Source organism: Podospora pseudoanserina, chromosome 1 (genome assembly GCF_035222485.1).
Source record: "Podospora pseudoanserina strain CBS 124.78 chromosome 1, whole genome shotgun sequence".
In the NCBI taxonomy this organism is placed as follows: domain Eukaryota; kingdom Fungi; phylum Ascomycota; class Sordariomycetes; order Sordariales; family Podosporaceae; genus Podospora; species Podospora pseudoanserina.
The window spans coordinates 7,707,255-7,728,215 of NC_085920.1; the positions used below are offsets into that span (position 1 = coordinate 7,707,255).

The following is a 20,961-nucleotide window of genomic DNA, read 5'->3' on the forward strand; positions in this document are numbered from 1 at the left end:
CTTTCAACTGGAAACTTAGAAAATACAGCCTTTGGGATTCTGAATTTTTTAATGGAACAAATAGATGGGTATGCAGTGTTACCTACCTATGTAAAGCACAAATGTGGGCAGAGGACAGGAGGTGTCTCGCATTTTAGACATTGACAATGAAGAGGTTGACAAAGGGTGAGGATAAAGGTGTTCAGAGCGGGATGGAACAAAGCAGGATTAAAGCCGCAGCGAGAGGAGCAGTATGACAATGAAGACGATTTTTGAAGATCTTTAGAATACCTTTAGGTAGTCAATTGTTCTCACTAGGTACCTAGGTAGGTACCTGTGGTGCATCGGCAAGAAAAGGTATTCTTATGACCATTCTTATCCACCTCTCAATTGGCCTTCACCATCCCCCAACACATCATCCTTTACAAGAGAGGTACAACGTTATCGAGCTTGCAAATGACCTTGATCAAAGAAATAACCACTCGTAGCAAGTTTAGCTGCAAGTTCAAAGCCTCCAGTGCGTTTCTTGGGATGTTTGTCAGCCATTGGCACCATGGATAATGGATGGTCCAGACAAAGAGCTCGGAACATACTTGACAATCCTTGGATTGTTGGTACCCGGCCTCGCAATTCGTAGGAGCGGTAGGGACTCGGGAGACCTTGGGAGAACAATGGAGTAGCTGTGCTCAGATGCTGGTCCTAGGTCAATTGACCCTGGTGTGAGAACCGGAGCAGCAAGGGCAGTGGGTGACCCGATGGTGAGAAGAAACGTCAGAGCCGTTGATAGCTTCATCTTAACAAATCCTGTTTGGTAAAGCCGGGCGTGGATCTTGTACAGTCGAGGATTAATGTTGTTTGGAGACCATGGTCATATTATTGGGGGCTTGTCTTCCTAAGTACACGCCTTTTCCCTACCGCGGAAGTTCGGCAACATAACTGTAGCTGCAAGATTCAGCATAATTCCACAGAGAATGCTTGATCTACCAGGTATCATCACGGGGATATCATACAGGGTTCAAACCATGTCTCGGAACGGGCCGTTCTTTCTACGCCTTGTCATGAAATTCTCTGGCATGCAGGCAAAGTATGCAACTTACCCCACGCAAGTCCCTACATTCCTGAGCCAAAGTAGGTAAGTTTATTCAACCTCGCCCTGCTTTGTCACCGAGCATCTCCCCTTCCTCCAGAGCCTTCAACCCCTTGCGTGATTCAGGATACCAAGGCTCAATACCGTAATCTGCACGGCGTTTAGCCTCGGTGTCTAATTCTTCCAGACTGGATCACGTTTGGATGTCCGTGCACGTTTGTGCTGGACTTGGCTCATCACTGCGGCACAGCCCAGGCCCTCACCTCAAGTATATAGTCGTTTGCTCCCCCCAGCCTACTCGCAAATCTCGGGTCTTGGGGTGTTTGATATTGGGACGATATGCTATAATCCTGTAAGATCTGGACGGCTTTTAGGAAACCGACGGTAGGACGGACCAGCCCCTTCTCAAGTGCGTGCTGTTCTGTCTACCCCATTATCTCTGCTCCGTAGGAGGACGTGCTATAGAGTGTCACAGGTAGGACCGGTTAACAGGTTGATGACAGTAGTATTCAGCTAAGCTACAATCTGGGCTCTATTCCGCCGGCTACGGGCAGGCTCTATTGTCAAGACGTAGCCCAAGGAGCTACAAACAGGTTGGACTGGAGTCGCACACGTCCCTCCTCATGAGAACTTTGTGGCAATGGGGGGATTAGCTGAATCGGGCGGTGCGACAGTTTCGCCCTCGAGCAGACCGCAGCGAAAGCAGTTGTTTCCAGCATCGTGTCCGAAGCGGCAGCCCTCTATACGAAAACACGTAACCCACGTTTCCTTTCCGTTCCGTGGCGCAATGGTATCGATCGCATAACAGTACTATCCTCTTATCCGCCAAGCGTTGGAGCTAACTTTTTTTCCGACAGTCTCTACCTTTCTTCATCTCGCCGGTCCAGCCAGGGCCAGGTGCCAACCTACCGCAGCCCGACGATCGACTCTTATCACTCCTGCCCGCGTCCTACCGCACCGCTTCCGACGACATTGCCGCCGCAGGTCGGTATGTAAGCGCCTGCATCGCGAAAGAACTCGACTTGCAGAGGCTTCACAGGATCCTGAGCTGGCTGTGGGTTGCCGGTCGCCCCATGCCACCGCGTCCGCTGCACCGCCAGCTCATCCTCTCCCGGGAGCTCTTCGTCACGGAGCAGATGGACATGCACCTGGTCTGGACGAGTGGCCGACTATTCGTCAAACCAATCCCGCGTTTTCTCCTCGAGCCCGCTTTCTGGACGAAGTATCTCTGTTGCCAATCGGGCTGCGGCTGTTCCGCTGCGAGCGAATGCGATCGGCCGACCTTGCGGCGGCGTGCGCTCGGGTTCCTGTTCTCGTACGTCGCGCTCATCCCATATGAAAGCGACTTTCCATCGCACAGGACAAGCACTTGCTGCCGCCGAAGGTGACATGGCCAGCATGGAGGCATTTTATCGAGCAGCTAGACACCGAGCGCATCTACTCCAAGGTTGATCCTCGGTTCCACTACGGCGAGCTCCGTCTCTCCCGTCTGAATAAGATATATCTCCTCTCGCAGCGCCCGTTCCTCCTTCGTCCCTACATGTCACACTGGCAACAATACGGGGCCTTTTTCCAAGACAACTTCGCCTGGCTGGCGTCCGCCACTATCTATATCGCTATCGTCCTTACCGCTATGCAGGTCGGGCTGGCGACGAAGACGCTAGCCGACAACGACGCCTTCCAATCCGCATCCTACGGCTTTACTGTTTTCTCTATTATAGGCCCCATCGCCGTCGCCGGACTTATTGTGTTGGTGTTTTGTTATATGTTTATCGATAACTGGGCGGCAACGGTGGCGTATAGAAAGAGAAGACAGCAGCATATAGGTAGCAGCTCGGAGAGTCCATGATACTGCAACCCAACCATGTAACTTTCGACTTGATTCAAGTAGCTGATCCTCATTACCCACGAGTGGTCTATTGTGAGACCTATCGTAATTCAACCATTGCCCCCCAGATGCGTCAGTAGACACAGAGCCGAAATGCTTGTTTATCCGTGGTATGTCTGCAAGACACTCTGTTTCGTTCTGATGTATAGGCAGATGCATCTTCCTAACCTAGACAGGGGGTTATCCTGACAGGCTGAGCTCTGTGGTGGCCTTTGCAACCCTCGGCCAGATGAAGCTATTCCTAGAACACCTAGCCCTGCACACACACCAGAAACATCCAGAACCTGCTCTCTCCACGCTCAGACCAACGTACACAGCTATACTAGAAGCTCATGCAGATGAACCTCCACCTTCTGTTCTATCCTTGCTTTTTTAAGTTTAGTGCACTCCTAGAGTGGCCTAGCTAGTTGCAATACGCTACCGGACTGGCATACCGCAATCATCTGGATTTGAAATGATTGATGGCCCCTGTGCCCCATTGGTCGGGATAAAACACTTGGGGCACCAGCGCGCCCAAATGATTGTAGGAATCCTGCGGTCAATCATTTCGGCACAGAACGACACCCAACCCAGGAAAGAGTGATTTTGACCAGAGGGTCTACTCGTGATTTGCCCAGCAGCCCCGGAACTTGTGGCCCCACCATCTTGCCAGTCCGCCATGCATTTGTTCCCAAATCAACTCACGAAGCAGAAGGCAGGCCACGACAATCCCGCTTTCAACTCCCAAAGCCCTTTCTTGCTTGTAAACATGACCGTGCGCCTTGATCTTCTGCGGTCTGTTCAGACTTCGTAACGGCTGTCCAGTTGCGCCGTGCCTGCTTGTCCAAAGGCATTGCTGGCTCCGGGTCGATGTTGCTGTCCGACCCTACGGATCAATCTGATTGGACATGGACACTCCATGGCACTTCGAGCTTGCGCCTCCACGCAGTTGAGAGAATCAACAACTCAACTGCTCGCACCAGGCATTTGACCTTTGTCCACCAGAAGCGATCGGTATCAAACACTCTTCACCTACCGCCGTCGAACAAGAAAGGCCGGAAGTAGCCTCCACTTGGGAGCAACCGCGCTAACGTTTGTCGAGCCACAGCGTCAGCGGTGCGGGGAACTTCTACGATTCTCGGGATTGGCCGTGCAAACCCCGCTGCCAGTACCTAGCCATGCCTTCTGTCAATCTCAGCCAAGCCATGCATTTGATCGGATGGACCACTGCTCTTAGTCTCTTAGCTGGTGCGATTGCCTTTGGCCTGTGGTTCTATCCCACGTTCGCGCGTTCCAAGCCCGCACCGTCGTCTCAGACCAGGGACAGCTCAAGCCCCGCACGATCCACGCGACAAGACGTCCGCCTCTGTCAAGTTAACCCTGACAAGAACGAGACAGACACCGACATCGACATCATTGCCATTCATGGCCTCGACACAAAGTCGCCGGACACGTGGACATGGGTAGACCCCAACGATCCCAACAATACCGTTAACTGGCTGGCCGACCCGCGAATGCTCCCGAGTCAAGTGGAAGCAGCTCGCATCTTCACATGCGACTGGCCTGCCGATCTGCTTCAGCCGTCAGACTTGGTCCAGAAGACGGATGACGAGATCGCTTTGCTCTTGTTCGAAGGAATCAAGAGAGATCTCTTGAGAACGCATGATAAAAAGAAAGTAGACCGGCCGATTCTCTTCATCGCTTCCTGCCTTGGGGGAATCATCTTGGCAAAGGCTCTTGTGGGCGCCGATTATAAATGCAGCAGCTATTATAGTCTACGGACAGCAACACGTGGGATTATCTTCCTCGCCACCCCGTTTGGAGGGACTTCGTTCGAAGACGTAGCTATCTGGGCAGATCCAGGTCTGACCGTATGGGCTCTGATCCGTCGCCGAGAAGTGAGTAACCTGCTCGGCTGGGTGAAGGGATCAACCTTCGCTCTTGAGGCACTAGTTCGGAGGTTCACGCGGCTATGTCAAGATAATCACAACCCTTGCCATGTGTTCTGCTTCTACGAACTTGGAAAAACGAATCTCTGGCGCAAGGTATTTCCTTGGCTGCCAGCCTCACTCCCTGGATGGAAGCAGGTAAGAACCGCGACGCACCGACGTCCCAGAGCTACGGCTAACGATTCCCAGCTGGTCGACATGAGGTCAGCAATCCTTCAAATTGTCCTTGAACCGCTGCCGCTCGATCGAACCCACCGCCTGATGAACAAATTCGACGGCCCTAAATGTCCGGACTACAAACAAGTCTCTGGAAAGATTCTAGAGTTTCTCACGAAGATATGTAATGGAACCCCCCTCGCACAGGCGGACGCCAGGATTCGCAATGTGCACTATTCGCTGGAACGGCTCAAAATTGAACGACTGTCGGGCGACCTGCTGCCGATGGACAGATGCTACATCAATCTGGCCATTGTCGAGTGGCGTGGCGATAATGCAACTCGCGGAGTAAAAGGAGACACAGCACAACAGTCTTCCCCGTTTTCGCTCCTCGCCCGACTAAATGTGGAGACACCGGACAAGACGATCGAGGTCACGCTGCCGACGCTGTTTGAGCCCCGCAAGTCACAGGACGGCCAGATGAAACAGCCAAGTCGCATCCTGATCCGTGGACGGGCAGGAGTGGGTAAGACTACTCTATGCAAGAAGATTGTCCATGATTTTAAATACAACAACCTATGGCAGGGCTTGTTCAATCGCGTGCTTTGGGTACCACTGCGGAACCTGAAGGTGGAAAAGAGACAGAGTGCCGGATACAATTTCCGGGATTTGTTTTACCATGAGTATTTCTCTCAAGATCTCGAAGGCCGCGAGCTCTCCGAAGCATTGTGGCGCGCCTTGAAGGACACCAAGAGCGGCAGTACTTTGTTCATCCTCGACGGTTTCGACGAAGTGTCACACGGCCTAGGCGGCGACATGTCCGTCTTCCTCGAAGAGCTCTTGAATCAGCCAAATGTCATCATCACTACCCGGCCCAACGCACGGCTTCCTCCTCGGCTAGATCCTCTTGACCTCGAGTTGGAAACCATTGGATTCTACCCGGACCAAATCACGGCCTACATTGAAAACACCTTTACCGATCGGGAAACGCGCGAACGCGATTTAGAAAAGATCAAAGAGATTCAATCGTTTCTGCAACGCCATCCGCTCATGCAAGGTCTAATGCGTATCCCGATCCAGCTAGATGCGTTTTGCTACACCTGGAATGGTTTTCCTCGGGAAGGTGTGCCGGAGACCATGACAGCTGTCTACAAAGCTATCGAGGAGAGTCTGTGGAAAAAAGATATCTTGAACCTACAGAAAAAGAAGGATGGTGAGCCTGTAACGGGAGACCAGATTAAGAAGGCTAGCCGGAAAAAGATTGAAAGCTTCGTGGAGCAGGAGCTCAGATTCCTCGAGTGCCTTGCCTTTGTGGGGTTCTATGACGACGTGATAGACTTCGATTGGGAACTTCGAAACGCTGTTTCTGATAGATTTGCATCAGATCTCCTACTCGACAAAGATCTGCCTTGTCTCTCATTCCTACGAACGTCGGACCCTTCATCAAACGACCAAGATCGAAATTACCACTTCTTACACCTCACGTTTCAAGAGTATTTTGCAGCACGGTATTTCATTCGACAGTGGAAAGATAAACAACAGCTCAATTGTCTGCAACTCAACCGTGGCAATTGTAACAATATGGAACCTGCCACTTTCCTTGGGAAGTTTAAATACGATCCTCGCTACGATATCTTCTGGCGCTTTGTCGCAGGATTACTCGATGCCGATGACATGGCCCTCGACTTCTTCCAGATGATTGAGAAGGAACCACGCGATCTCCTAGGACCTACGCACCAACGCCTTGTCATGCATTGCCTGAGCGAAGTTGAGCGGAAGGAGTCGAATTTCACGGCACTTCGAGCGAGGCTAGAAAACCAACTAGAACAGTGGCTACTGTTTGAATCCAATTTTACGGGGGCTTCCGAACTAGTCCATGAAATGGAGTGTCCGGGGCACGTCCTGTCCAATGTATTAACGCAAGCATCTGAAGGCGAAAGAACGGTTCTTCTCGTATCACTATCCAGACGAACAGCAGTGCCGTTCAATGTTATAGAAGTCGTATCTCCCTGGCTGACCAACCACACCTCTGCACGCCAATGTGCTGCTATCTTGCGTATGTTAAGAAACCAGTATAATAACTTACCGGACAGGATCCAGCAAAGCATCGCAGCACGGCTCGAGGATAAGGACTGGAGCGTCCGGTGGGCAGCAATCCAGGCGCTTGGAGGCCGCGCCGACCTCCCCGACCAGGTGCTCCAAAGCATCGCAGCACGGCTCGAGGATGTTGAGAACGAGCACACCCAGTTCATCCGGCGTGAAGCAATCGCGGCGCTTCGAGGCCGCGCCGACCTCCCCAACCAGGTGCTCCAAAGCATCGCAGCACGGCTCGAGCATGAGGACGAGGGCGTCCGGAAGGCAGCAATCCAGGCGCTTGGAGGCCGCGCCGACCTCCCCGACCAGGTGCTCCAAAGCATCGCAGCACGGCTCGAGGATGTTGAGAACGAGCACACCCAGTTCATCCGGCGTGAAGCAATCGCGGCGCTTCGAGGCCGCGCCGACCTCCCCAACCAGGTGCTCCAAAGCATCGCAGCACGGCTCGAGCATGAGGACGAGGGCGTCCGGAAGGCAGCAATCCAGGCGCTTGGAGGCCGCGCCGACCTCCCCGACCAGGTGCTCCAAAGCATCGCAGCAGGGCTCGAGGATGAGCACAAGGACGTCCGGAAGGCAGCAAGCGAGGCGCTTCGAAGCCGCGCCGACCTTCCGGACCAGGTGCTCCAGAGCATCGCAGCACGGCTCGAGGATGAGCACAAGGACGTCCGGAAGGCAGCAATCAAGGCGCTTCAAGGCCACGCCGACCTCCCCAACCAGGTGCTCCAAAGCATCACTGCACGGCTCGAGCATGAGGACGGGGGCGTCCGGCGGGCAGCAATCGAGGCGCTTGGAGGCCGCGCCGACCTCCCCGACCAGGTGCTCCAAAGCATCGCAGCAGGGCTCGAGGATGAGGACGAGAACGTCCAGTGGGCAGCAATCAGGGCGCTTCGAGGCCGTGCCAACCTCCCCGACCAGGTGCTCCAAAGCATCGCAGCAGGGCTCGAGGATGAGGACGAGAACGTCCAGTGGGCAGCAAGCGAGGCGCTTCGAGGCCGCGCCGACCTCCCCGACCAGGTGCTCCAAAGCATCGCAGCACGGCTCGAGGATGAGCACAAGGACGTCCGGAAGGCAGCAATCAAGGCGCTTCAAGGCCACGCCGACCTCCCCAACCAGGTGCTCCAAAGCATCACTGCACGGCTCGAGCATGAGGACGGGGGCGTCCGGCGGGCAGCAATCGAGGCGCTTGGAGGCCGCGCCGACCTCCCCGACCAGGTGCTCCAAAGCATCGCAGCACGGCTCGAGGATGAGGACGGGGACGTCCGGGAGGCAGCAATCAAGGCGCTTCTATATCAATCAGCATTATCGTTAGATGTCCTCATCCCATGTATCCGATCCTTTTACGACGCTTTACTCCAGAGGAGCTTCAGGGAGCATTTATACTGGTACGCTTCGGAAAGAAGTTTTATAGCGACTAATCTTCGATATATCTCCTTAACTAGCGTGCAACATAACGTCAAGGAGGTGGTGAGGAAGCTACTGTTAGAGAAGGGCGCTGCTAATGTAAATGATGGACGCAGACGGCTGCCGTCCACACTTAGCTGCTGAGAACTGGGAGGAAGCAGTGGTGTAGCTATTACAGCCAAAGCCATAAAACAACTTATTCGTTCTATGTTCATATCCGCACTTTTCTCCTTCCAGTTTCTTATATCTTTATTTATAGCGTGCTACTAGAAGGGTCCGGGAGAACGTGTAAATATATATTTATTCGTAAGTTCTAGCATCTTCCAGATATTTATTTCTTACAAGATAATAACTTACTTGCTACTAACCCTATTCTACATTGAGCGTCAACTCTCGTCACGTTATCATCATGCGAAGAGAACTATTGTACCGCCTTTGGAGGGCTCCTCCGGACTGGCTAATTCTATCACACTCTTACCGCTCCGCCGCATGCTGATAAGGTGTAGGTCAGAAGTCACGACCCCACAGCTGATCATGATCTATACGTGGACCCACTGTCACGGCGGTTGGCTTGCGTCGCATCATATGACAGCACCCTCAAGAACTGGGATGCGGCAACGGGATCATGTACGCAGACGCTAGAGGGACATCGCCATTCTGTCTGGTCGGTAGCGTCTTCCCTCAACTCAAAGGTCACTGCATCCAAGTCAGATGATGCCAATCCCCCACATTTTTAAGGCCATGGGATAGACTTGAGCCAAAGATGGATTACGAGGGGCTCAGAAAACTGGCTATAGCTGCCTCTGGAATATCAGTCACGGTGTTCAGTTGTAGCGGCATCAACAGTTAGTATTAGCTATTCTTCGGGACGCCTTCTAACTATCACGTTCACGACAGACAGCTAAGCTGCCCTTTCATTTTTTCTCTCTCTCTCTTTTTTCTATCATAGCATAACACAGGAGAGGTGGGGGGCTCCATTAATTTATAGCCCGTCGCAATACTCTAGATCCTTCTAGATCCCGTCTCTTTCATCAATTCAAGTATTCTACTTCGTCATGAAGATAGGTCGTAGAGACGTCATAAAGCTATGGCCCACTCGAACAACTCGAGATCGGATTAGTTGGCTTGACGTAGTTCCAAGCTCTTCCATATCACAATACTCCTTCCGCCAGCAGACGAGGCAATTATATCCCAAGGAGACAGCATAGAGGTCATCACATTTTTTGATCACGCTACTTGGAGGAAAGGAAGCTGAGCGCCAGATCAGTGCTGTGACGTTTAGCCCTGTCACGGCGCTGGTTGGTTCCATACTGGCACGTGCCCCACCTACCCGGTCTGGCAAGTGGGGTTGCTCCTGTGGGTGCTTATTGCTGAGTGCAAGGCCACAGGATTGCAATTCCTTTCTTTCTTTCTTTTTTAGATCAAAATCCTATGAATTAGCCAACACTTGCTTGAGCCCTCGCCCAGCGTGTATCGCTGCCCTCACAAGCCCCATGAAACTGGTATTATTTCTGATTAGCCATTGTGGTGTCGCTTCTGATAAGGTCCTTATCGTGCCTTCCAAGATCCGGATCTGGGCATTTACCCTGATGACGCACGTTGCAGAGCCGCAGCACCTTGGAAATTCCAAAAGCGGCTAATGCACACTTCCCCTGCATTCGCAACTGCATGTCACGGGAGAGGTAGATAATCGAGGCAAGCTACGATAAGTCTGGCCAATCTGATTAAATAGTAAGCTAAAGAGGGAATACAGCAAATTAAACAAAGTCTGGCTGCAAGCAGGGCTTTAGAAATGGCCAAGCTTGGACCTGTGAAAGCACCCATGTGACTCTCACGTGCCATACTTCAACTTGCCCTCCATGTCACCTGATTTCTCCTCCGCATCACCGTTTGCTTCGCTCCAACCACCGGTCCCATCATCGTCAGCGTGATCTGGATCAATTTGTAAAAACGCTAGAAAACGTTATCAGAAGCTAAGCAGAAGTTAAAGAAGCTCCTTAAGAGTCGAAGCCGCAAACTGCTATAAGTTCTAGACCTAGATGAAATGAAAAGATTTAGAGACAACTTGCGGGCGAGAGACAGAGATTTGCGCTCAGTTGTGGAGGACATCCATTTGTAAGTTTCCTTTCCAGTGGTTTGCTTACCTAATAACATTTTCTATACCATGCTGAGTCACTAATACTAGTCTCATAACAGGGAGATAGGCGCCCAAACAAACAAAGATATCCGCCAAACAAAGGATATATCCTACGAGACAAAGCGAATCTCTTACCATATAAGAGATATGGTCTATTAAATAAGGGACATGGCCTCGAAATTATGCGGTGATATTAAAAGCAATAGCGCCGTAGCCTCCTAAACATAGGCCACCGTTTTTAATATCGAATCTCAACTACAATAACTTCTTAATGTATCCCGCGTACCGAGTCCAGGACGCTAATTTATAGATTGGGTTCTGCTATAAGTGAGGATACTATTGCTGAACGGTGAGAGTATCGATAAGCGATAACTTCCTAATAGGTATACGGCTTTATGAAACGCTTATAGTAATCCTAATCGGTCGGACAATAAAATTTCTTTTATTAGCTTCTTATTTTACGAGAGGGCTGACCCAAGGCTTACTACCCAAGGTTCTCAAATAACTTCCCTAAACCTCGCCGCCTACAATAATAATGTAAAAGTATTTCGGGCTATTAAAGGAAGCTTAGTGCCGGAGGATGAGGGGCCGGTTAATACTAAAGGACTCGATACTCGAACTGTAAGGCTCCCCGTCTTCACCAAGGAACAAAATATAATGGTACTACCTTCCCGACCGTCGACTTTGATAAGCACGGTTTCCACTGTGTAGCGCTATAGAAGCTATAAAAGGGAATGGAAAGGCCTCCTATATAAGGCTAACAAGAACGGCAGAAATGTTCTTCACAAGGTTGCTTGGGGGTTAGCACCTGAGGCGGCCGAGTTCTTGGTTCGCGAGATTGTGAGAGAGAGTTTGAGTAACCGGTTGATTAGGGAGAAGGATTACAAGAGTAGAACGCCTTGGGGTGTCTTGAATGGGCAGCTCTCCCGGGGAGATAAGGATGAAAGAGCGTTGAGGAGGGCGAAGGCTGCGCTGGAAAAGGCGGGAGCCCACTTGGATGCAGCTCAAGAAAAGGACGTACAGACCAAGATACTACCTGAAGTCGACGAGCAACACGAAAATACAAACAATGCGCCGAACACTACTCCACGCCATCAACCACGCAGGAGCCCGTCTCAAGGCAGGTCCGAGGTTCAATCTCCACATCAACAACGGGACCGTTCTCGGGATAAAACCCCCGACCCAGATCAACGACACAGTCGGCCTCCTAGCTACAACAATAACCGTGATCAATCCATAAGAGATAACCGAAATCATCCACAGGGCAACACGAAGCATCGACCTAACAGTCAATCTGAGCCTTTTGGTCAAAACCGGCAACAAAAGCAACGTCAGAATCAAAAGGGCCACCTCAAACCTCCAGGTTGTGGAGATGAGGGCCGGTCAGTGGGCAATAATGACAGCCGCCGTGTAAGATTCAATACACCTACGGAGGACGCCAGTAAGAACAACACCAACAGAAAACAACCTATGGCCCCCAAAGATACCCGTCCCCGGACCGCCAGACAAGACAGGCGGACAACAAACAAGATTCCGAGTGGTAAAGTGACACCCGACACTGCCACGAGTGACAAAGTAAGCGGTGAAAAACAAGACTCAGCACTGAGACACAAGACAACAAATACCCGGGTCGTTCCTTCAAGTCAAACGAACGAGTCACCGCCGTGTCGAGATGCCAGACCACCCAGTCCACCGCCTCCATTGAACCAGAGATACAAGTCCTCGAATGCCTCGAACCGAAAGATCAAAGATGACACACGCCCAGCCTCGACCAAAGCTGAAAGCCAAAGGAAGCCTGGAAGTAAAGTCACCCCGGGTGAGACTGGGCAAAAAAGGAGGAAAGCTGGGAGGGATACACCATCCAAAGTTTGGCATCAAAACACAGCCAGGGAGAGTAAAGGGGCTACTGGGAATAAACAAGACTCATGCGGTGATCTTCGGAATGACAAGCGGCAGTCAAACCACAGTTTTATAGCACCAGGTCCTGAGTTTGGTCAGATGCTTCAGGCTGAGCCTCTTATTAAGAAGTGGTTGGAGAGTGGTACACTTAAGTCTGGCCTTTATAGATCAATGGGATGCAAATAGCATAGAAGGGATAATACGTTAGATAAGAGAGCTCTAGACGTTAGTTCATCAGAATCGGAATGTGCAGAATGCTAACATTATGAAGATAATATTATTTGAAAGACATAATTGTCCGCTGCAGACTCTGTTGATTTCTTTGTGTCCACCTATTTTGCTTCTCTTTATTGTTGCATGAAACATGAAGTATGCGATGTGTGATTTCAGCAGGAGGAATATGCCCCCATGGGGAGGTGAGGCTCTGCTGCCAAGGGGGGCGCAGTCGTGCTGTTCCCCCATGATGTCAGCATGATGAGCCGCCAACATGCTTGTCAAGGGCCAGCTGAATGCGACCTTGGGGCTGGGTCCACAACCATGAGGACAATCTGTGGAAGTCTAAACTGTAAAGTATCCTCGGATTTCCACCTCTACCTCCGCTCCGGTCATGTACATGTTTACCTATCTTTCCTGCTCACTCCAGTTTCACCCAACTTTTTTCTAGATCACTCCCGTTCTTCAGTACGAAATTCGTGACAGCCAAAGCATACAATGTTGGACCAGGTCATCATACTACAGGATTCCGCCCAGAGGCTCTCAACAACCTACAACACCTTGACGTACCGGGTCCTATGCAGTGACAGCAGTCTGAGGGATCTTTTCAGTAGCATCAAGACTGTGTCTGTAGCACTGGACTCGTGCAGAGGTCTTCTTGAACAGCTCAAGTCTGGCACAACCAGCATTCCGATACCCACAGATCTCTCCCCGCGTCTTGAGGCAAACCTGGAGGAGTGCAAGGAGGCCTTTGCGGATGCCAACGAGAAGGCAAAAAAGCTGATGCCCCAGCTCGGTCAGCTCGGTTCCACAAAGCTGTTTGAGATATTCACGCCTGCTGAGATATATCGGCTGACGAGTCAGCTATATGCGAGGGGACGGGAGTTTTATCGGGTTGGTCAGGCTATTAGGTTGTATGTTGACCCTTCCCTCCTTTATCACATTAACACAATAACACATTACCCCTTTTACACATTACCACATTACCACATTTCCACAATAACACATTAGCACATTAACACATTAGCACATGAACATTACCACACTACCATAACACTATATTAACCCCCCCACGCAACCCGCTGAGCCTTCATACCTATTCATGCGGTTTTGTACTGACGTGCCATCAACAACATCCAGACAAACAATCTCACAACTCCCCCAAAACATCCTCTCCAACGCCCGACAGCCATTCGGCCAGCCCCTCCAAATCCGAGGTTTCCAACCCATCGTTCAATTCCAACCCCCGAGATTCCAATACCAGCCCAACAACACCCCCAACATCAACGAGAAATCCCAACCGACCGGGCACACCACCCTCCACGATCTATGCGCCACCACCGGAAAAACCACCAAAACCACTACCGTCATCAAGTCGCTCCTGGAAAAAGGAGCAGACCCAACCGCGACACTCAACGCAGCTTATTCCCAGTTAACAGCCGTACACATCGCCTCCTACCACAACAACGTCGCCGCGCTGGAAGCCATCAAGGACAGTATGACAACTATCAAAACATTTACATACCAGCCAACTACCACCAGGTACGCCCACTATCAGACAGCCCCCAGTAATTACACTTCCTATCAGCCTACAAGTTACATCGGGCAGTACAAATGGAAGAACCTGCTCAAACAGAAAGATTTCCGGGGCATGACGCCCCTTCACTGGGCAGCCTATGGTGTCTGTCCTGAGGCGACCGAGTTCTTGCTTAAAGAGGTGGAGGATGCTGGGTTGAGGCAAGAGGTGGTTGATGGCAGGGATCGAGAGGGGAGGACGGCGTTGATTGTTCTGGCGGGGGGGTATAAGTTGCGGGATAGGGAGTCGGTGACAAAGATTGCGAAGGGACTTGTCAAGGCGGGGGCGAGTTTGGATATGGGGGATAGGAGGGGGAAGACGGCGAGGGGGATGGTGGTTGAGCTTGGGGTTGAGAAGGAGGCGGCTGGGAAGAAGGAGGTGGAGCAGACAGGTGGTGGTGGTGGTGTTTTTGGGTTGGGCTATCAAGGGGGTTATCAGGCTTATAGGTGGCAGGGTTATCAGGGAGGGGGGCAGCAGAATAATGGTTTGCCGGGTTGGAGGGGAAATAGCTATCAGGGAGGAGGTCGGACAAGTGGGAGGTAAGGATTCAACCGTTGGAGAAAGTCAATCTGAAAAGTGTTTTTGAAGCCATTACCAACCTTATCGTTGATCTCGGGATGGACGCCACATTGGGACCCTGGGTGAAATTTGCCGAGCAAGGGTCTAGTTCAGCTCCCAGCGCTAGCAGGGATTATTTGCAGATCTTGTCCCCGCAATCTGGCACTTGAGAGGCAGGGGTCATTCCCTTGGGTTGACCCTTGATGACGAAGGTTCTTGTCGGAAGAATTGTGAGGAAACATTTTCAGAGTTGAAAAGCAACATTATGTTGTTAACACAAACAAGCAAGCTAGAAGAGGTATCATAGTCCCAATAAATAACAACCCATTATCCACCAAAAAAACTAGGTACTCAATTATCCTACCATCGCCATCACTCCATCACCAACCCACTCTACTGCTTCTGCTCTACAGGCACAACCATAACCTCAGCAGCTTTATACTGCTCCTGAATCCCATTCTGGCTCTGCTCCCCAGAAGCCCTCAGCTCAGCCTCCTTATCCATCTGCACGATGTCACAGCACCCGCAGCAGCACGCCAAGGCAACATCCACCGCGCAGCTACCCTGAAGGTTGTACTTGGCTCGGAAATCCGCTCTCTGAATCGCCATGGGAAGCCACTGCATGCAGACAGCTGTTGAACCGCAGAATAGAAGGCACTACAGATCATGTCAGCAACCTATCATCCGAGAGAAAGCCTGGAACATACCGAAGTGTTGATAGGCTCATAGCCCCTCAGACTAGCGCTCTTGTTCACCCTGTGATGTGTCCTGCCAAACACGACACACGGCAAGCACCAAGTCATAAGACATGTCTCGAGCGGATTGACAAAGTTCCAGAAGTTGTGTGTCCATGGCTGAGCGGTGGCGGGCGACTTGGAGTTGAAGTGCTCGGAGGGTGCGGCGAAGACTTTGTTGAACTTGTCTTTCCACTCGGCCACGTCGGCGTCAGAGATGGGACCGGTGGCCTGGGTCGAAGGGGTAGCAGTGGCTTGGGGGGCGGGAGCGGCCATTTTGATAGAATTAGAAAATAAGGTGTATGTAAGTGGCGTAAAAGGCCGGGTATCTTTGCTGGTAAAAGGAGAAGGGAAAAAGAGCGATGAGAACGACTGTGGTAAGACTGTTGCTGAGAATAACAGAAGAAATGCTGATCAGTGACAAAGGCCCTTCTCCCACATCTTATACACCATCAACATTGGTGACCCTGACCGTCCGATTAAGATGAACTGGGTGACCAACTTGCAGCCAAGACGCCCACATCCCGCATGTGGCTGGCTCTGCGACTTGGCTTTCCTGCTTGCCTGCTCACACCCCGGGCAGCCACCACCAACAACATGCCACCGTGTGACTCGAAAGGTCGCGATTATCCCGGAAACATTTCTCAGTTTCTGCGAGTAGTTCGTTTGCTAATTGGTCCTCGAATTGTGAACAGGGGGGAGTGGAGATGAATAGGGCTGCTATAGCCTGCTTGGCAGGTGCTTCTTCTTCTACCCCGGACAGGGCTGAGACGCCGGGACTTCTCGAAGTTGGTGATGATGAACGAGATTGAAGGATGGATAGGATGACGTGAAAAAAAAACTTTGACTATGGAGTACACCCTTCCTTTCAACTCCCCTGACCCCTATTTCGCCCTTGCTTGTGTAGTAACAATCGTTTCTCCTGCACTTCCCCGGTCAAACTGAACCAACACATCCCGCGCGCTATGTTTCAACCGCTTCGCGGTGTCCGTGACTTCTATGACCGATTGCTTCACCTCAACTTCGTAATCGACCACTTGAGAGCCACGCTTGATAGACACCTTGCTACTGCTCCCATCTTCCTCCCAACCCGGAATTCTATGCTTGAGCAATGCCAACGCGGAACTCTTGTACAGCGGTTCTTCTTTGGTCATCATAATCGTGAGAGCCAGCAGCCCGGTAGCCATAAGTGTCTCGACCACAAAGAGAGTCAACCAGGGCTAATGAACTTGAATGTAGGCTTCGTTGACGAAGACATCCCCGGGGATCAGGGTCAGGTTGGCATTTTCTCCGGGGTTCTTGGCTCGCATCTGCGTGGAAATACTGGCAGCTATGTTGGAAGTGAATGTCTGCAGGTCGGCGTTGGCGAGGTAATCATCGAAAGGGACGAGAATGTTCTTCCCAGTCAAGGGAAATGTATTGCCGCTTTTGGACTTGGGTGGGGTCTGTAGTTAGGAGCAGCACTGCCTCTTCTACCCTACCCCCCTGTCAATTTCAGCTTGGAAAAAATGTGTTTAATATCGAAATGTCCAAATTAGCCAGCTTAGGTTCGAATACCTTCCTAGTTCCTTCGCATCATCTGCCGCTCTCGCAGGCTTAGTTACTACAGTCAAATCATCATGGGAGCTGTCTCATATGATAAAGAAGAAATATAAGCAGCGTGTGCTGAAGGACCATGCCAATGAAACTTACGCCAGGCTGCGCAGGGCTTTGCGACATGGCAGAATTTCTCAGCAAGGCTACAAATTGTGGAAGAAAAAAAGTCTTGATTGCCGTCTGGGAACAGGACCGTATGTTAATACCCAGGAGATGGGGTCCAAATCCCATCTGCTTACCACAGTATGTGTGTGCCGCCCTGCTTGACATAAAGTCTTACTTGTGCTGGGATTAATTGGATGACCTGAAGCTTTGTTTTGGGTAAATGCAGAATAACATTAATAATCTACCTATGTTGAATACAACTCATGCATCTGGCTCGATATTTAAAGGGTATTTTACATGCCCCCCCGGTGAGAGAAGTTAACCGCAAGAAATTCACGTTTTTTCGCTCGTACGTTACATGATGGGCATCGGTTATACCTCATTCTCTCCCAACCGCCAAGACAAGAACCACATAGCACATGAGCTTGAAGTGTTAGCAAAGTTCTGTGTCCGTTGAATATCCACCTCATCACGTACCACACCTCGATGTAAAGATCTGATTTCCAACTGTGCATCCATCAAAGCAGACAGAGCAGTCCGTTCCATAAAGACGCAGTGGCATCAGGCTATATACTCTTGCCCTGACGACAAGTGTGGGGCAGAAAGTAGCATGCGTGACAAGTAAGACATCCGCAAGAAATACACACCATGATCTTGCCGATCCAGGTGCTGTTTTGTATGACAGCTGAACAGAAATAACATCCAGACAGGTCCTCGACAAACTCGACGTCGAGCGCGAGCTAGGCATAACAGTAAAAGCGCAGACGTGCACCATGATTTACAACTACCACAAAGACGGGCTGGATTACCTGTTGCATCTTGTCGACACGCCTGGGCATGTTGATTTCCGTGCGGAGGTTACCAGGTCATATGCCAGTTGTGGCGGGGCGATCTTGTTGGTGGATGCGAGTCAGGGGGTTCAGGCGCAGACGTTTGCGCAGGGGTTGAGTCTGGTGCCGGTGGTGAGTAAAGTTGATTTGCCTACGGCGGATGTGGAGAGGGCGTTGGGGCAGATGGAGGACGTGTTTGAGTTGGACTGTAAAGATGCGGTGAGAGTGCGAAGACTGGGGTTGGGATTGCAGAGGTTCTGCCGGCGGTGTTTGAGAAGGTTAGGCCGCCGGAGGGGGATCCCAAGGGGAATTTGAGGATGATGTTGGTGGATAGGTGGTATGATACTTTTCGCGGGGTGGTGCTGTTGGTTAGGGTGTTTGATGGGACGGTGAAGGCGGGGGATAGGTTGGTTAGTTTTGCGACGGGGAATGAGTATGTTGTGGGGGAGGTGGGGATACAGTATCCTAATGAGGTGCCGCAAAAGGTGTTGAGGGCGGGACAGGTGGGGTATGTTTTTTTTCAATCCGGGGATGAAGAGGATACAGGATGCAAAGATTGGGGATACGTTTACGACCAAGGGGAAGGAGAGGGAGGTTGAACCGTATCCGAGGTTTGAGGAGCCGAAGCCGATGGTTTTTGTGGCGGCTTTTCCGACGGATCAGGGGGATTATGAGAAGCTGAAGGAGAGTATTGGACAGTTGGTGCTGAAGGATAGGAGTATTACGATGCAGAAGGACCACTCGGATACGTTGGGAGTTGGGTGGAGGTTAGGGCTTTTGGGTAGTTTGCATTGCTCGGTGTTTTAGGATAGGCTGAGGGGGAGGTATGGGGGTGATATTATTATTACGGAGCCGGCGGTGCCGGTTAAGATTGTGTGGAGTGATGAGAAGGAGGAGATTATTACGAACCCGGCCGAGTTTCCGGATGGGGAGGATCACAGGCTGAAGAGAACGACGTTGTATGAGCCAATGGTGGCGGCGAAGATTACCCTGCCGGAGGAGTATCTGGGACGAGTGATGGAGTTGTGTGAGAGTGTGAGGAGGGTGCAGAAGAGCGTCGAGTTCTTTTACGCGACGCAGGTGATTCTCAAGTATGAGTTGCCCACGGCGAGTTTGGTGGATGACCTGTTTGGCAAGTTGAAGGGCGCAACCAAGGGGTATGCGACGCTGGACTATGAGGATGCCGGGTGGAGGGAGAGCAGTTTGGTGAAGCTGAATCTACTGGTGAATAAGATACCGGTGGATGCGGTGGCGAGAGTGGTGCATAGCAGCCAGGTGGAGAGGCTGGGGAGGCAGTGGGTGACCAAGTTTAAGGAGCATGTGGATAGGCAGATGTTTGGTGAGTTTTTGTTGGGCTGGCGACCTAGGAAAGTCACCGGCGGCGAAAATGAGGCCAAAAAATGGCCAAAATTGGTAAGCAAATTAGTATTACAGTAGTTGGTTGTTGGTTCAAAAGAAAACAGTAAGAAAATCCAGCCCCAAGAGCAAACCGGTGTGGGTCTGGGAAAACCTGGGCCCTTTGGTGCCCCACAGTTTTCTCCCCCTCTTTCTTTCTTGAGGGTATTGCTAACATCGTCGCAGAGGTCATCATCCAAGCTGCGGCTGGCAAGAGAGTCGTTGCAAGAGAAACGTTGAAGCCATTCAGAAAAGAGGTCCTGGCCAAGCTGCATGCCAGTGATATCGGGCGGAGGAGGAAGCTGCTTGACAAGCAAAAGGCCGGACGTAAAAGGTTGAGGGCGGTGGGCAACGTGGTCATTGATCTTTCGGCCTTCCAGAAATTTTTAACAAAGTAGTGTATACCATTGTATTCGATCCCGGACGAGCAATCATCGACTTAATGATATTGCAAATCCAGCAGAACAAGCTATGATCCTCACTGCAGTGGTACGACAACCTCTCTGGGGAAGAACGTTTTTTGAACTCTCGGCCGCACTGAAAATAGCCCTGACATTCTTCTTCTTGAAGCCAATCTCATTGAACTCGACGAGAAGATGCCGCCTCCCCACGTCGTACGTGAAGTGAACCTACGGTGGTGCACCCCATAGTCAAGGTCATCTGAATTCTGCAGCAGCTCAAAGATGAAGCGCGAGCTGTTAGTGGTCAGGTTCTCACTCAGTCTGGCACCTCATGTCAATATCGGATCTCTGTTACCCAAGTGGAGAGGGTTCAAACGCATGTCTTCAGCATCCCCTGGAAGGCCCGGCTCGTAAGGAACCCCGATTCCTCCTGCCACCTCCGGATCCGGAGGATGTGGTCAATGGCCTCCTGCCGTGAGGCCGGAAGCCTGTCGTCGTCATTCTGATACTCCGGGGTTGAGCGGCGGCCGATGGAAGACATGATATAATGGTGGTGGTCAAGTGTCGGTGAAACGAGAGTTGGGGCCCATACCGTAGACTAGAGAGGCACCGATCTATAGTGGATAGATTCTTTGGGATAAATAAAAACAGCACGTACTAAGTACCTAAGCGTGGCAGGGCCAATTCGAGATAATATGGGATAATACAGAGTGAGGAGCGCGCAGAGAGACTGTGTGTCTGTGTCGTTCAAAGTCTTGGAATTCGAACCTGTTTCACGAGGTGTGCTCGAACTCCACATGTGAAAATGGAGATGGCATGAGCCACAGCGACAGCCCAACGCGACTGCTGCATGTTGACGTGCTGCTAGCCAATCCTGAGGCTTGGCGGGTGGTTGGGCGTCGTTGTAAATAGAGCTGGTTGCGCTGGTAGCTACATCGGTGCAAGCGTCGATGGAAATAGAGATCCGAGTGGAAGACGGGCAAG

At 51.3% G+C, this 20,961-nt stretch overlaps 3 protein-coding genes across 3 annotated transcripts; 2 read left to right on the forward strand and 1 right to left on the reverse strand.

The window, feature by feature from the left end:
* Positions 1-1,768: 1,768 nt before the first annotated feature.
* On the forward strand, positions 1,769-14,901 carry QC764_0025260 (uncharacterized protein; the record flags this gene model as incomplete). The annotated part of the gene is made up of 9 exons (XM_062940102.1): positions 1,769-1,856; positions 1,924-2,217; positions 2,427-2,815; positions 4,042-5,020; positions 5,072-8,514; positions 8,572-8,610; positions 11,444-11,687; positions 13,293-13,696; positions 13,923-14,901. The coding sequence occupies exons 1-9, from the start codon at positions 1,854-1,856 to the stop codon at positions 14,899-14,901; spliced, it is 6,774 nt and encodes a 2,257-aa protein (XP_062806503.1). The 5' UTR covers positions 1,769-1,853.
* A 253-nt stretch (positions 14,902-15,154) lies between these two features.
* Positions 15,155-16,105, reverse strand: QC764_0025270 (uncharacterized protein). Its single transcript, XM_062940103.1, has 2 exons — positions 15,624-16,105; positions 15,155-15,573 (listed from the first exon to the last, which is right to left on the reverse strand). Exons 1-2 carry the CDS (start codon positions 15,924-15,926, stop codon positions 15,310-15,312), a joined length of 567 nt encoding a protein of 188 aa, XP_062806504.1. The 5' UTR covers positions 15,927-16,105; the 3' UTR covers positions 15,155-15,309.
* Positions 16,106-18,124: 2,019 nt separating this feature from the next.
* Positions 18,125-19,974, forward strand: GUF1_1 (Translation factor guf1 mitochondrial; the record flags this gene model as incomplete). The annotated part of the gene is made up of 5 exons (XM_062940104.1): positions 18,125-18,400; positions 18,436-18,684; positions 18,737-18,937; positions 18,989-19,520; positions 19,763-19,974. The coding sequence occupies 5 exons, from the start codon at positions 18,125-18,127 to the stop codon at positions 19,972-19,974; spliced, it is 1,470 nt and encodes a 489-aa protein (XP_062806505.1).
* Between the last annotated feature and the right edge of the window lie 987 nt (positions 19,975-20,961).

Coding starts and splice junctions, on each gene's coding strand:
- QC764_0025270 (XM_062940103.1), bottom strand. CDS start 15,926: ATGGCCGCTCCCGCCCCCCAAGCCACTGCTACCCCTTCGACCCAGGCC. Junction 15,574..15,623: donor ATGAGCCTATCAACACTTCG/GTATGTTCCAGG, acceptor CATGATCTGTAG/TGCCTTCTATTCTGCGGTTC.